The sequence below is a fragment of the Passer montanus genome, unplaced genomic scaffold (genome assembly GCF_014805655.1).
Source record: "Passer montanus isolate IOZ18808 unplaced genomic scaffold, ASM1480565v1 scaffold18, whole genome shotgun sequence".
NCBI classification, from domain to species: domain Eukaryota; kingdom Metazoa; phylum Chordata; class Aves; order Passeriformes; family Passeridae; genus Passer; species Passer montanus.
Genome location: NW_024365381.1, coordinates 10,307,563 through 10,321,734, shown reverse-complemented (window position 1 = coordinate 10,321,734; position 14,172 = coordinate 10,307,563). Strand labels below are relative to the sequence as shown.

The following is a 14,172-nucleotide window of genomic DNA, read 5'->3' as shown; positions in this document are numbered from 1 at the left end:
GATGGCAGAAATGTGTACTAGTGCCCAATTGGTCTCCTGTGAGATTGCTCTTAGGATCCAAGGCAGCACACCTGTTAATTTATGCTGACTTTTTCATTTCAATATTTTTGGCAATGCTGGCAGGAGGAAGGCTGGGCCCAAGACACGAAAACACTAATTTTTTCAGCTCAGTGTAGATGTCCTTGCTTTAGTTTATTCCTGTGCTTGTAGTAGTTGATCAGCAATAGCATTTGGAGAAAAAAGTATTTTGCTTGGTGTGTGAAGAGACAGGGAACACTGAAGCCTTCACTTGAGATAACAGACCAGGACTTTAAGGCTTTAAGTCATGCATTTGCCTCCCTGTCAAAGCCAGCTGACAAAAGTGCTGAAGTTTAGTACTTTGTACTAAATCTGAGGCTGTGCAAACAAACTTTGGATGATCGAAAAACCCATACACTTTGAGCAGTTTGGGTTCTATCTTTTTTTAACTTCTGGATCTAAGCCCAAGCTTCTGGAAGTTATTTCAGCTACTGAAAGAAACCTTATAAAGCACTTTAGTGACTAGTAAGCTTTGAGTTAGTGGTACTGTGAGGAGTTCTGCAGTAGCTCCCTATATGCTTTCTAAATAGCATTACAGCCACTGTAGGATGCTGCTCTTGTTATTACTATTGAGACCAACTGCTGTGGACTGTGGGGTAGGAAGAGTTTTATTTATATCAGAGTTTTGAAATTACATTTCAGTGACATGGTCTACTGAAGACTGAAATTTCTATTAGAGAAGCCTTTGAATCAGCCTTCCCCTGTCTGGGTTTAATGAACCTGATTGTATACTACTGTTAATAGAATTTAAATTCAAAGTGAATTAGTAATTTTGTACTGAAGAAAGACCAGCCATTTCTCTACTTACCTGGATATTTTTCCACATATACCAGTAGCAGACTTTTCTCTTAGGACCTAAGAACAAATTCTGACAACAAACATCTTAAAAGATTGAAAAATATTTATGTATCAGATGACAACAATCACAATATATCAGCATTTTTAAAGCCTTAAGTTATTTTCTATTCTAAAATATAGAGGCAATAAGGAACAGCATTTACATGCTATCATACTCTAAATACATTGCTTCCTGAGCAGCCAGGAAAGTTTAATGGGAAAAAAAAATTAGTTTCCAAATACTCTTCACAAGCTGAACTATTTCATTACACATCAGTGAAAGACATTTGTATAAAATAAGGTTATATTATTTTTTAACAAGTTTCACAGAATAACATTTATAAACATAGGCCTAAATAATTTAAACACAGCAAATTTAACAGCTTTTCATGCTACAAAATTACTGTATAAAAAAGATTGCCAAAGGGGATGTTAAAAGTGCTCTCTTACTTGGAAGTTTTTCTAGATGAGCCTACTTCTAGTGTAACCTGAGTCATCTGCTGGTTCTCAGGTCTCTTCTGTCATTTTTCCATCAGTTCTCAATAATCACTGCATACATCAATCAGCTCTTTGAAGACAGGTGAGTGTGCCAACAAACAAGCAAAAAAGTTAGTTCCTACCACTAATTTATTTTTAGGATATTTCTCTAAGGAATAATAAAGTGGATGCTAGTCCTCTGTAACTTCACTGGGCAAAGCAGAATTCCACATGGCTTGCACATTTTATATGGGTGCCCTTTTCATTCATGAATAATAGTGTACTTACTACTGCACTGGATGTGGTGTGATAGGGAACAGCACAGTGCACAAGTGAAAGCCAGGCCTTCCAGCATCTCACTCTAATGTCCCTGTGGGTGCACAGGCCAAGGTGTCACTGTCACCTTATACATAACATCGTGTAGCACCACCAATATGCAAACCAGCTGTTTGAATTCTACCACCTCTCTATGTCTTCCATCACATCCATTGCCTAATTTTAAAGTGCACATTTAAAAATTTAAGGAAACTTTACTTTGGAGGAGAAAAAGTTTGGGGAGGTTGTTTTGTTCTTGAGAGTAATCACAACTCATTAGGCAAAGCAAGATAAAGTTAAGCTACCAGCTTTGAGACAAAGCATCTCCTGATAAACAAAAGCCACAGGCAATTCTTTTCTTACTGTGTTGTTTCAATGAGACTGACACATAGTTTTTATCAGAAGGGTTTTAAATTATAGTCTAAGACTACATGCTCCTTTCCTTCAATAATGTTTTTTTTTCCCTTTTTTGTTGGTATTTATAATGCAGCGTCCAAAGAGCTGGAGAATTTGTGCCATTTCATCTATGGAAAGCACCAATGCCAGTGGGCCACATAATCCACCCAGCTCTACCACCACCTACAATAGTTTTGGACTGATCTCTGTAGGTGTAGCCTCTACTGAATCACTTTCAAGAGCCAGGAACTGCTCTTATTCCTCACAACTTGTCAATGGATCTGTGTTTCACTTCAATCACTATAACACAGTCAGAACACTAAGTTTCTATTCTGTTCTCAGAATGCCCCAATATAGCCAAAGTGTAGAGTATTTGCTGTATCTAATGTAATCTTCAGAAATGTACAGACTTAAGCCATATTTAAAGAATCAGCCATCAGGATTACTTGGTGTTGGACTATGCTCGTCACTCCCTTTTCCTCCTGTCACAGTCATGTATGGAGCTAACCCAGCCACACACACCACTTGCAGCTGTGCTGGGAGAGACCAGGCCCAGAGCTTCAACCACTTTTCTTTGTGGCCAAGCACTAGGAAGAGAGCACCACGTGGTCTAGTCTGAAAATATCTCCAAACACAGAGATGAATTTGGCATTTCTGCTTGTTGGGAACATTCAGAAGGCAAGTTTTGAGTCAGTCAAGCTCTGGCTCACACGAGCACACTTTGACTACTGTGGTCAAGGGCACAGCCAATCCCCTGTGGGCCCCCCCAGGAGATGGGGCCAGCAGGGCCTAAGTGTGCCACAGGCTCTGTACTGCCCAAGCACACCCACCTTGCCAAGAGTGGTTGGCTGCAAGTGAACAGAGTGGCTTGGCTTCAAAAGACATGTGAAATGACTGCTGACTGTAGACACTCCTCCATGGTGCTTCTTGGTCAATGCTGCCTTATGATAAAGCTAGGAAAATACTTCTAAAGAAATAACAAAGAAAAATGAAGTTGTCTAAACTCAGTGAACTAGCTAACTAAGAAAGTAGTTTCTGATAAAGAGAACAGCTGCCTGGAAGTAGTTTTTGGTGGGTGAAGAATGTCCAGAGTTTTTGTCACTGTGCTTTTGACTTATTTTTAGTAACGGATCCAAATCAAACTCAAACCTCTTCAGCAAATGCCAACTTAAATCAGAACACTTTAGAATTCCTCCAATAATCAATATATTGAAACTAAACTGTGATTGTCTTGTAATCATTTACTTCACAGTGTTCACTTAGAAACTGATTAGAGAATCTCCTACTACAATTATACCTGGAGCTTGAGATCTGTACCACTTTTGTCTGGGCCAATTCTACCATTTCATCTCTGAACTTGGCTTCCAAGATTTCAACTCCTGCCACACCTTCACAAACAAAATAACTAAGAGTGGCATTCTGAGCCCATCCCTTCTATGCCTGGGCTGGAACCAGCAGATATACTTGTCACTTCAATTTAAAAAAAAAGATGGTAGCACAAATTAGAAGAAAAGCTTGTTAAACAAACAAAAAGGAACTGCAGAAAAATCTACTCAGGTGACTCCATCTGTTCTTCAAAGAGAAGAAAAACTGCACTGTTGGCATCCCACAGTGGAATCAGGTATGTCTTCATCATTGTTTAATGCTTTCCACTAGAAATAGCCACATAAGGGAGCTTTACTAAAACTGGTTACCCTGCAATATAGCACATTCAGTACCTCTTCAATACTTTTTTATCAATGCCCTCATCTCATCATCTCATCTCATCTCATCTCATCTCATCTCATCTCATCTCATCTCATCTCATCTCATCTCATCGTCCCCACTAACTACATATTCTTTCTCTCACTGCTGATACCTATGCTTTCACAAAAAATTAGTATCCCCAGAATGAAAATTTTCTGTCCTCAAGCCCAAGTCTTCAGTGTGCTGTTAGTTTCTCTCTTACTATCAGCCTTCTTAGTTACAGGAAGATTCCAGAGCTGAGAAGGGTTATGTCCACCAGTGACCCAATCCAAAGCTAGAAACCAGCTGTAGGCTAATAGGCCACATATTCCAATCTAAAGTAATGTCTTAATAAGAGACAAAACCCAAAGTTAGCAGGTATTTTAGTCTTACAGGAACCATGGAATGAATTCCCATTGCCTCTTAAAAATAAATAAATATGTAAGTTATAAATGGCCTTCTAAGCAATGCAGTTGAGTTCCAATGAGCCCCTTTCAAGACTTAAGGCCAGGAACAAGTGCTCATCAGACCAATACCTTTTTTTGTGCGTATGCAACTACTGGGCCTGTTTGGCATAACACTTCAAGGAATGAAAAGGCAAACTCACATATTAAAAATATTGAGAAAGTCCCATGACAAAATTAAGCATAATAAAGCTCGTCAGGTGCCTCTGAACCACAACATTATTCTTCTGGCCTCAGAGTTTCCAATTCAATGTTGGCCAGCAGCACCAAATAAGCTAAAATGGTTCTTTTATAACCCAAGAGTGAACAACAAGCACCACTAATCAGGAATTAAAAATAGGTATGTATTAATTTAAATACAGATCTCTTGCTAGTCAAGCAGCAGGTAAACTCAGCTCCACTAGTCTCTACAGAAGGTGTCATAAGCTTGATAAAACCAGTGTGAGCAATTTTTGGTAACTAACTCTTTGGGTGAGAGACTGTGGAGATAAGCTGGTCTTTTAAAAACTGCCCAAAGATTTTCTTCAAAACAAATACTTTTATAAAAGTTTATGTGCAAAGCTATCTGGAGTTACTTTAATAATTTAATACCCAATAAGAAAGTGTCATCAGTTTCCTCCTTCTGCTCCTTCTGCTCCTTCTACTCCTTCCGCTCCTTCTTCCTCTTCTCCTTTAACAACTAAGGTACCTAGGAGAAAAAAAAAAATAGGAAAATAAGAAGAGGAAGACATAGTTCATTATGATCTATCTGAAATTACAATCTTATCTGAATTATGATTTATGATCTTATCTGTCCTGTTGGAAAGAGTCAAGAGTTGTATTTCCTGCCTGTTTCTAACCAACATGAACTTCTGCATACCTCAACTGGTCTTAACTAGAAAAGCCTTCAACTTACGAGCTTCTCTGTTGGATGTTTTTCTAACTTTTTGGGTAACAGAGAACAAAAAACTACTAAAGGATGGTCTGCAAAGATCACCCTCACTTGGTCTCCAGGAGATGCACCAAGTCAGTTCAACTGCTAACAACCAATCAACACATCACCCTACTCTTGTGGGTTCCCTACTTTGTGCTGCCTTTTCCAGGACATATATGCCCAAGTTTTAATGTGGTTAGTAAGTGTAACCTTATAATGCCAAGGGTACTTTTGCCCACAAATACATGCTCCATTCCTTTTTTTGTTTTACATTCTAAACTTTTCCTATTACAACAGCAAATGGACCACTGCAGGCCATTCTTCTAGCAGTGCAGTTCTCACATCAGGCTTCCACTTTCTAAATTTTTTTTACTGCAGTTGATCTGGTTTTAGATAGTGTCTGGTACTACACTTCCCATCCACTGCTGCCTGTAGTGAAGCTGTCTCCTCTTGTTGACATGCCTTCTCCCTTCCCTTCCCTTCCCTTCCCTTCCCTTCCCTTCCCTTCCCTTCCCTTCCCTGCTGTTATTCTGACTCTTTGTTAGTGTCACCACTCCTGCTCTCCCCTTCATTGTTTTAGTACACGGGGATAATAGTGAACAGCTAACATCTCCACTGACAGGAATTAACATATTTAAAAATAGATTTCAAAACTATCTAATTTTTAGTCACTAAATGGTTGAATATCTTTTCATACCAGTGTCTTAAATAGGAGAGGACAGCTCACAAATTGAGGCTTACTGCAGTAATGGAGAGGGATATTCAGGCATTTAAGAAATTTGCATGCAGATTTGAAAATTTGCCCTTGCATCAAAAGCAAACCAGAGTATATCCCTGTCTATCTCCATTATCTCATGTCACCTCTTTTGTTGGGAAAACTGTAATTCAACTTGGCAGATGAAAGCCTTGTTAACTTATTTAATGCTAAGTCTTTCCATTCCCTATCAGGTATTTGATAAAACTACTTGGGTAACTACAGAATAATGCCCAACTATAGGTTGCAAGACCACTTGGATTTAGCACTCCAAAATCCATCAGCCACTGCGGCCAGGATCTCAGTAACTACTTCTGAATATCTCTGAAGAGAAGGGAGGAATATTAATATCATGGGCACACAAATGAATCTCTGAGGTTATGTTTAACTTCCCTACGGTTGTCTTTAGATTAAGCTTTTAACTCACCCCAGTTGCCTCTTGCCCCAAACTCACCATCCAGCTTTTTCAGCTTGGGTACCCGTTTGGTTGCTTCTTCAATCCAACTGTTATGATCAGCAGCAAATTTCTCTTGTAGTGGATTGCCTACAAACACCAGCTCCTCTAGCACTGGCAGCTCTGCCAGCCTCACAAACTCTGCTGCAACCACAAAGGTGAAAACACCAACCAGATTGTGGAACATGGAAAGCACATCTGCGCCACACATTCCTTTCACACTCAGTGCAAACGAAGAGCATAGGATACAACAGGAGAGGGACTGCTTGGCTCTAACTGGTGTCAGGTTAAAGAACAGGGATGTGCTTTAAAAGAGGTTGGAGAAAGATGATTCAAAGCATAAACTTAATTGCACTTGGAAGTTAAATTCAATATTCTAACTATTTTTACTCTCTTGCATGAGTGGCTGTTTAGGGGTTTTGCACATGTCTGCAGGCTTGGCAGTTACAATCAAAGCTCCATGAAATACAGCACTATTTTCACTTGGTGACTTAAGTCATACATTCACCACACTACAGAAGTCTCTACAGAGTAGAGATGCATGGCTTACCCCAGTCTTTCACCAAATTATTTGACATATAAAGAACCTTCAGTTTCTTCATTACACGGATACCCCTTAGTTTCTCAATTAAGTTGTATGAGATCCACAGCTCCTCTAACGTTTCAGCAACTGCCTCCTGGAAAATGACAGGACCACTCAGATAAGCAGAAGTACGTCTTCCTTATTATTCATACTTCTTCACCTTCTACAGGTAATATCATGTGAGAAAATACTAAGGATATTGGTCCTCATTTCCTTTTAAGCAGGTCCCTAATTATAAGGCATGGCAAATGCTTATGGGAATTAAAAGGCAAAGTTATATATGCAAATACATGTAAGGAGGACAGAAATCACTATATTAGAATAAATCAAGACATAGTTGGCTGCAGTAGTTCTTAAGGCATTGGGGCAGAGGAGACAAATCTGCCTACTTGTGCACTGCAAGCATGCGTGAAGAGAATGCAATTCAACAACTGCTTTGGAAGGGATGTTACACAACGTGAGAGCATTATTTATTCTGGTATGTTTGTATCTGCTGGCCAGAAGTCACATTCCTAATTCTCTCAAAAGAGAGGGTTTTTTTAAACCAGTCATTACACTAACTAACTTTGCCTTTCACACTTAAGAGATATGGCATCTCTGAAGATGAGAACAGCTTTGAGGTGAAACAGTATGTCTTGAGAAAGAATTTATATAATCATTTTAAAAATACTGATTGAAAAAAGTATTCTTCTGGCCTGAATTAAAATGTAACAAAATTGATCCAATTTTTTTCCTCAACTAATTTTCCCCTACTAGGTAGATTCAGTCCTGTCACCATCAGCTCTAAAGCCATACTGTTTCAGGTGCCAGTTGACATAAAAGGGACTGACTCTGAGGAAGTGTGTTTTTACAGGACTGCCAATATTTGTAGTAAAGAAGCATAGCCTAAGTATCTTCAGGTAGAAAATTCTGCATGCAAAAAGTCTGCAGGAATAATATGAATGTAAAACCAGAAGAATTTAAATGGCTTTACAGATAGACAGCAATTTTCAAATAGAAGTTCTGATTATCTTTATTAAAGACAAGAAAATCTCTCTTCCTAAAACTTTTCAGTGTAGTAAATTAAGGTAGAAAAATTTCCAAACATTAAGAGAATTTGAACCAAAAAAGTGAACAACTATCTGAAAATTCAGAAGCAATGTGTAAGAGTGTGAAGAGATGATAGCAAAAGGAGAATATAAAAGGTTAGTTCCTAACCTCTTATTCACTTAATTTTATTGAATTCAGCAAAGACTTGTATGAACACAGGGAAATTACCCCATATTCTATTTTGTTAGTGAAGTATTGATACTAAAAAGCACATACCAATCCATTCAAGTTCTTTATGTTATTTCTTCCCAAAGACAGAATCCTCAAATTTTCTGCAATAAATTTTAAAAAATCTATTAATAAACAGGGTTTCTTTAAAATAAGAAGATACTGTAAGTCACTTTAAATGCCATATTCTGCTTACAAACTGTACTCTGAACAGGCTGCCTTAAGACAGAATGTCCTAACAGAAACAAAACCTCTTGACCTAAACAGATCAGCAGGAATTGATGCAGGGGAAAGCTCAGAAAAAATACTCATGAATACAAAGCTGCTCATGTAGAGGTTAGCTAGTTGAAATTCGGTTTTGATAAATAGTGAACAAAAATTATTATTTCACCTTGCACCTGAACTCTTAACTGCTGACTTACTTCTTACATAATTCATATCCCTTCTTCTCCGCTCAGAAAAAATACTCATGAATACAAAGCTGCTCATGTAGAGGTTACCTAGTTGAAATTCGGTTTTGATAAATACTGAACAAAAATTATTTCACCTTCCACCTGAACTCTTAATTGCTGACTTGCTTCCTTTGATCTTACATAATTCATATCCCTTCTTCTCCAGGCAAAAGTGGTTCTGATCTTATTTTAAGGCAGCAAATTTGGTTTCTATACTACAGACACCATATAAAGCTGCCTTACAGATGCCTGATGAGAGACATTCAACTTAGTTCTAGTTTGTCTGGCTTCAGCATCAAATACTTGGTATAGACTGGATGTTTTGAATCTACATTAATATAAATATTTAAGATGCTAATATTATTAATATTTAATAATAATTATCTACAATAATATTTAAGATGCTTAACAGCTCTTAATGTTTTATACCACTAAAAAATTTCATTGGTTTTACTTCTATGTATAACTGCCTAATTATTTTTTCCCATGATAATTACTCAATTGAAGTATTAAAGACCAGTCATTTGGAACCACTATTGGAATATTTTTCCCTGACTAGTATTTCCAAATCTTTTGAAGTCTGAGTTTATGATGCAAAGAAATAAGTTCATCAAGCTCTTTGGCAGATCTCTTGGTGTGCAGTTGGAAAGGATGAGATTCCAGGTTCCTTATCTATCCAGCTGGCATTTTAATAGGAACAGAGAAGCCTGGAAGCTCCACTTCAAAACCTGCAGCTCTTTGCCAGCCTCATACCACAGTCAAAGTCTTGAGGACAGACCATTAAGACTTCTGTTCCAAAGTCAGTAACCCAAGAGTTTGAAAGACAGGTGTCCAAGAAAGACAAGCTCTACTTCTAGAGATGTTGATGGTAGCACATCCATTTATAAAGTATGAACAAAATGAAACCAAGTATATCCAATCCTCTGCAAAGTGGAATGACATCTTGTCCATCCAGGCCTACAACACTCCAACCTCACTGCAACCAATAATGCATTTGCAGAGTCGTTGAACTGCAGACTGTCTCCATGAGGAACATGGAAAATGGTCATGACATCACTCTAGAACTGATTAGGTGTTGAATAGCACAGCAAGGCCCACGGGAAGGTACTGAAGTGCTTAATAAATGGAATTTTTTGATTGTTGCACTGTGAGACAACTGTCAAGGCCAGTGCAGGGATACCTGCTGCAATGCACCACTGCTGCTCAGCATGCATTCTCCAGTAACACTGGTCATTTTAAAGGTCATTTGTAATGTTCTATGAGGAGGGAATAAAAAAGGATAATAACAGGTATAAATAAAGCTGGACACGTGTAACAAATGATGACATATCTCCTAACCAGGCAACCAGAAAACAAACACAATGGACAACTGGCTTGTCACTTACTTAGGTTGTTCAAGTTGGCAATTCTGTCAATGCAGTTTGTAGACAGTGATAGTTTCCTTTAAAAGAAAGATAATTCACAGTATATAAGGGATCACTACACTGGAAGTGGAGTTCCATGTCCCAGCACCACTGCATTAGAAATAATTATATGGTCTTGTCTTATTAGACAGTAAACTAACTGGATATGTAACAGACTCAAAATATCCTCAAACCATTAAGATTTCTTCAACTCTATTTAGTTTCTGGGAAAGTACCATGAGTTACTTACACAAAATACTGGATTATCTTTTGATGCCTAGCCTTATCAAGTGCATGGATGTTTATTTCTGAAATTACTCTAATCTCTTTCTGAAAGTCCTGCTCAAATTGCCTCTTTTTTCCCCACGAATTTTGGAGTGGATCATAACTGTGCCATTTAGCTGATAGACTCCAAACACAAATCTATAATTATATACTGATAAACAGTTATAAACAGATATAATTTTTCTGGGAACAAATATTAATACCGAATCTACCCTAACACCTTCTGAGTTAAGTTACAGGGGTCTTTGAATTAAAAAGGGCAATTGTGTGCAGTAAGAGAAGCTCGGTCAAGAAAAAAAGAAGAGAAAGTTTCTGCTTTGTAGGCCACACTTAAACACAGTAAACACATATTTGCAGTGGACAGCAGAAAAACTGAAAGGAAGAGAGGAGAATATTTTGTTTCCAACATGTTTTTAATTGAACTTACTCGCAGTTAACAAGAGCGGAGAGAGCGCCATCCATCTTTTCCACAGGAGGAATCTGCCCATACAGTTTCACTTCCTTTGCCTCTGAAGCCTTCTGGCCACTTTTCTCTTCCTAAAGAAAAGAGAAGGAAGAGACTCACTGCTACATGCAATTACCAAAAACTACTACACTAAAAAAATTACTCTAAAAGTGAATACTACAGAAGGAATTCCAATATACTACTGGAAGGAGAAAGCATTTTGAATACTGTTATCAAGATTCCTGCTAGTGTAGCATAAGAAGGGTAAAGCTAGCTTATTTTCAAGATATCAAAATAACTTATACATTACATATGCTGGTTTTTAAAAGTTGTGTAACACTTGAGCAATTTAATAAAGGAGTCATCTGCCATAAGGAATGGAGAATAGATTGAAGGCTAAAATTCTGGATTAAGGTATTTTCATGGAGACTGACATACAGAAACCTCAGATAGGGCCAACCTATAGCAGAAGCAGATTTAGAAGTTCTGACAGAAAAGTCTCCATCTCGCTTCACCCAAAAATCTCAGAACTCATGCCTGGCTCACAATAGAAACAGAACACAGGGGAGTGTGTTTTGGGGGAGAACTTCAACAGATTCACAGCATCAAGAATCTAAAAAAAATACATTCTAATTAGTCATTAATAAAAAGTGGGGGAAGATGCCACACTTAAGAGAATACACCAAAAGACAGATTTCCTATTCACAACCTAGGCTGACAATTCAGAGTCTTGGAAAAATGGACGTAGCTTCAGCATTTAGGTTTATTAAAAAATATGGTCCATTAAAGCTTTCAAAATTCTGAAGTGATGGTAATTACTGACTAAACACTTGGAACAAGTATCTGTTTAGAGAGCAGCAGCAGTTTTGACAGCTGCCTCACTGACAGCACAAAGAGACCATTTTGTCAGTTCACTCCGTGTTCAGTGCAAGGACTGGAGGTCCATTAACAAGGGAGAAATCTTGGCACTTTCAAAACAAGGACTCCTGTTTTCTCCTCCATTTCATGCATCTGCTGAAAAGAGAGATAGCTAAGTGTGCCCCAGTTTATATGGCTACCTTGTAATTAAATTAATCTTATCCCATAAGTCTTTCAGCATCCCACAGCAGAACATCAGATTTTGATAACATTATTTTTCCTCTTATGTACCCAAAATCATGTTGTCTTGCACACTTATTTTTATTCCAGTTTCTGTCCAAATTCAGTGTGACAGTATTTTTACTCAAAATTAGTGATTTAGCAAATAATCAGATGTTTTGCTGGAATATGGTGATACATGTTCAAACAAAGTAACTATATCAATGTGAAACCTCCATTTTCATTTCTTAGAACAGTACTGTATCTGTTTGTATTTACATTCAGTTTGTAATGTATGAGCTTATACCAAAAAATAAAGGAGAGAGCTTCCAACACAGACTGGGCCAGCAGTGAGCTCACAGCAGTGAGCACCTTCAGGAAGACAATTCATCCAGATTGCCAAGTACTTCTGGAAGCAGCTGCACAGCCACAATATGCCACAGAGAAAATATAGGTAGAACAGACAGTTTTTATAAGGACAGGTTACACGTTTGCCAAGTTGAAGCTGCTTTGATTTCAGTTGCTTTGATTTAACTAATGTCACCCTGTCTGTAGGGCATAGGTAAACCCTTATGCCAAAGGGAAGAAAAACATTTGGAATGCAATCCAACACCAAATGCAATTGTACAAATCACATGAACCCAGATTAGGAAGAGTAAAAGGAAGATTTAGACTCACCCCTAATAACCTGAACAGAAAAGCAAATTCAGCACTTTATGCCTAATGTTAATAGAAACTCACTGACACAGGCTGATTCTAAGAGACACGTGACAGAGGAGCAAATGAAAAATAAATCTGTTAATAGAAAACATGGAGCTGAAGTTCTGGAAGGCAGAAAGAGTGAGGGAGGAAAAGCAAACTATTTTTATACACAGTTCATACCTCTACTAATGCTAATGTCTGCAAGTGCTAGTTGCATTCTAGCTCTTACCAGGAGAGCAGCAGTGAAGTTTGTGGGATATACCAACATAACTGGAAAACTCCTGAAATACTGAAGGTACTAAATAATGATAAAACTCAAAATGGAAGTAATCTTCAGTTACAGGCTAGTACCATGAGCTTCTGGCTTTCAAGTGTACCTACCCATGCTATCACATCCAGATCTTCCAGAGGCCAAAACATTTATAAATCATGGCTCTAGCAGCTGTCCAGAATTAGCAGGAAAGCATATGTACACCAAACAGCACATCTGTGCCTTCATCTAAAATTCAGAGATAGGGGAAAGATTCTCACTGGTTTTACTGGACAGTGAACCTGACCCTTGAGCATCTACATCATCATTTGGCATTACATCCCCATCCTTGCCAACACACAGCTTTTTGGAAGACCAGGTCAGCCACAACCAGACAAATGAGCTTCTGTATTAACAAAGTAGTTTAAGAAGGAAAAAAACACAAGAAATTCATTCTGAGTCAAGCTTTGCACAAAATGAGGGACTATATGTCAAAAGATATGTAGAAAATTCACTGAATTCAGTACAGTGAGAATTTCACACTTGTTTATTCTGTGGGAAAGACTGCACTTGGGTAAAGTGAACAGAGCATAATTAAAACAATACATCCCCAGCTGTGGATCTCTTTGTGACTTCAGGCCAATGCATATCCAGCAGAACAAGGCAAGAGGGCAAAACAGACTAAGCTTTACCAGTTGTATCAATTTAACAGGAACATACAGAAAGTCCAACAGAATGTACTATACAACAACAGTAATCATCATTTTACTTTGTGAAACTTCTTAAAGCAGATGTTTCATGCAAACATATATCTTTCAATGTTTAAAAAACAAAATTAGCTGAATACAGTCAAACCTCATGCTGCTAGACACTGTCCTAGTTCTTACCCATCTGGCTAGAGCTTCTTTGATAGTCGTTGCTTTTGCCTAAAAGTGAAACAAACGTAAGTGAATATTCATTGAATTTTTTAAGTGGCTTGTTCACTGCAAATCTATTTCCTCTTCCTTCCCTCTCCCTATCCTGCTTGTTTGCCCCCCTTCCACCACTTTCCTGTGTTATCTTGGGTCAGGCAAGTCAAAGAAGCTGGAACCCCCCAGTGTCCTGTAATTTTGTTTTCTGGGGTACTTTGCTGCATTTTCAGAAGAAAACAATGGGCTAAATGTCAGGACATTATCTTCCTGATCTTACTTTCTGCCCCATGGCACACTGCTTATTAGCTTTTATGGTGAATTCAATTTAAAGGCATAAGAAATAACTGCATTGAAAATTGTGGTCTAATGCTCTCACACTTTCTATTGTGCATTA

At 38.1% G+C, this 14,172-nt stretch overlaps 1 protein-coding gene across 4 annotated transcripts; it reads right to left on the bottom strand.

Annotated features, from left to right (window-relative positions):
• Window positions 1-964: 964 nt before the first annotated feature.
• Window positions 965-13,960, bottom strand: DNAL1 (dynein axonemal light chain 1). 4 transcript variants are annotated; one of them, XM_039705565.1, is made up of 8 exons: window positions 13,755-13,960; window positions 12,999-13,116; window positions 10,821-10,930; window positions 10,091-10,146; window positions 8,302-8,357; window positions 6,964-7,090; window positions 6,414-6,503; window positions 965-4,980 (listed from the first exon to the last, which is right to left on the bottom strand). In XM_039705565.1, exons 2-8 carry the CDS (start codon window positions 13,035-13,037, stop codon window positions 4,901-4,903), a joined length of 558 nt encoding a protein of 185 aa, XP_039561499.1. In that variant the 5' UTR covers window positions 13,038-13,116; window positions 13,755-13,960; the 3' UTR covers window positions 965-4,900. The 4 variants fall into 4 exon arrangements, with proteins under 4 accessions (XP_039561499.1, XP_039561497.1, XP_039561496.1 ...); XM_039705563.1 differs by having other exon boundaries at window positions 6,414-6,554; window positions 13,755-13,952; XM_039705562.1 differs by having other exon boundaries at window positions 6,414-6,557; window positions 13,755-13,936.
• Between the last annotated feature and the right edge of the window lie 212 nt (window positions 13,961-14,172).

What these genes read in the sequence shown, in the direction of transcription:
- DNAL1 (XM_039705562.1), bottom strand. Translation starts at nt 13,037, where the DNA reads ATGTTTTGGCCTCTGGAAGATCTGGATGTGATAGCATGG. An exon ending in TAAAGAACTTGAATGGATTG is followed by an intron (nt 7,091 to 8,301) that starts GTATGTGCTTTT and finishes GTCATTTTCCAG; the next exon opens with GAGGCAGTTGCTGAAACGTT. An exon ending in TAATTTGGTGAAAGACTGGG is followed by an intron (nt 6,558 to 6,963) that starts GTAAGCCATGCA and finishes TTGTGGTTGCAG; the next exon opens with CAGAGTTTGTGAGGCTGGCA.